Below are 1,695 nucleotides of genomic sequence, written 5' to 3'. Positions count from 1 at the left end.
GCGGTGGAGTTTTTATTAATAGTCACCATATCGAGCACAAAAAGCCCGCCATTACAAAAACCTTTTCCAACAAAATTATTGTTTCCAGTGAGTACAAGTTTGTCGGATTCAAAAGTGAGTTTTATACCGGCCTTGTTAAGTAGAGACCTTGAAATAAGGTTCCTACGAATTTCTGGAACATGAAGAACATTATTAAGTTCGAGAATTTTACCAGAAGTTAGCTTCAGTTGTACCTTTCCCTTACCAATGACGCGTGTGGTGCTATAATTGCCCATGAACATGCATTGTCCGTTAGTTTCTGGCACATATTCTTTGAACGCTTCTTTTTCACAACATATGTGACTCGTAGCTCCGGTATCCAAAACCCATTCTGTGATATTGCTTACCAGATTTACCTCGGATACAACGACAGCAATGACTTCATCTGTTTCGGTGAGATGAGCTTGATGCTTGTTTTTTTACTTTCCTTGGGATCCTTGCGGACAGAATTTTGCGGAATGACCCGTTTCACCACAAGTGAATCATTCTCCTTTGAACGGCCTTTTGCGTTTAAAATCTGTTTGCTTTTTCACCCCGTGGATCTGGTTTGGTCACTTGTTGTTGTGGTTGTTGTTGTTATTACGTCTAGGACCCTTGTTGCGATTTTTTGTCTCAACGAGATTGGCATTGGAAGAGGAATGATCAACTTGTTTACCTCTTAACTGAATTCGATTTTGCTCTTCAATCTTGATGTGTGACACTAACTCAAGAAGAGTGAAATCCTTTTGTTTGTGTTTCATAGAGTGCACATAATTCTGCCAAGACAAAGGAAGTTTCTCGAGTAGACAATTAGCTTCAAAAGTTTCACATATTTTCATACCCTCCGCGATAATATCAGCACATAAAGTCTCATACTCATGAACTTGATCTAACACAGGTTTATCATCAGTTATACGGAAATTTAACCATCTATTGCAAGCGTATTTTTTAGTGCCAAAATCATTTGTTCCATATTTTGTTTTAAGAGCGTCCCAGATGTCTTTAGCAGTTTCAAGCTTGCTATATATTAAAAATAAAGGTTCCATCATATAGTGCAGTAAAATGCCACGACAAGTTTTACTATCTGCAGGAAAATCCCGTTCACTGTTTTCTGGTGCTTCAGTTCCGGTTAAAGTATAATCTATCTTTAACTTGCTTAAAAGAAAATCAAGTTTTTCTGACCAATTCCTATAGTTTTTACCATCAAGTAAATCCAATTTTGACATATCAGGGATAAAAACTGTAGGCATAAGAGTCGGATTAAAAGAAGCAGCAGAAATTGGCATAGCCATATCGCCTACGATAAAAAATTTACCGAGCAAGTAAATTTTTTTTAAAATTCAACTTTAGACTGTAGGCGGTATCACTATTACGAAAACAATGAACGGTAAAACTTACAGAACCAGCAGAGATAGAAGTCGTGGCGTGATAAGAATCACTGCCCTAAATTGAATTTGCCTCGCTCGATACACACGGCCTCTTGGCAACCAACCCCCAGGGTTACACGACTTACGAGCCTAAGGTGTACGACAAAGACTCAGATTGAGGAGTAGTAACAGAACGTTGGCCAAAATCAGCTATGGAATTATAGTGTAGAGAGACAGATATAGAGAAGAGAGAAATGTTGTGTGTTCTGAAATGAGTAGAGATAGCAAGTATATATAGTGAGAGTAGGAA

General features: G+C 38.1%; 1 protein-coding gene across 1 annotated transcript; it reads right to left on the bottom strand.

The window, feature by feature from the left end:
* Positions 1-590: 590 nt before the first annotated feature.
* Positions 591-1,310, bottom strand: LOC141595349 (uncharacterized). The gene has a single exon (XM_074415313.1). It carries the CDS (start codon positions 1,308-1,310, stop codon positions 591-593), a length of 720 nt encoding a protein of 239 aa, XP_074271414.1.
* Between the last annotated feature and the right edge of the window lie 385 nt (positions 1,311-1,695).

Source organism: Silene latifolia, chromosome 8, assembly GCF_048544455.1.
Source record: "Silene latifolia isolate original U9 population chromosome 8, ASM4854445v1, whole genome shotgun sequence".
In the NCBI taxonomy this organism is placed as follows: Eukaryota; Viridiplantae; Streptophyta; class Magnoliopsida; order Caryophyllales; family Caryophyllaceae; genus Silene; species Silene latifolia.
The sequence above is the reverse complement of the archived record's forward strand: the minus strand, read 5'-3'. Positions and strand labels throughout refer to the sequence as shown.

Bases quoted from the DNA above. Each gene is read 5' to 3' on its own strand.
- LOC141595349 (XM_074415313.1), bottom strand. From the start codon at position 1,310: ATGGCTATGCCAATTTCTGCTGCTTCTTTTAATCCGACTCTTATGCCT.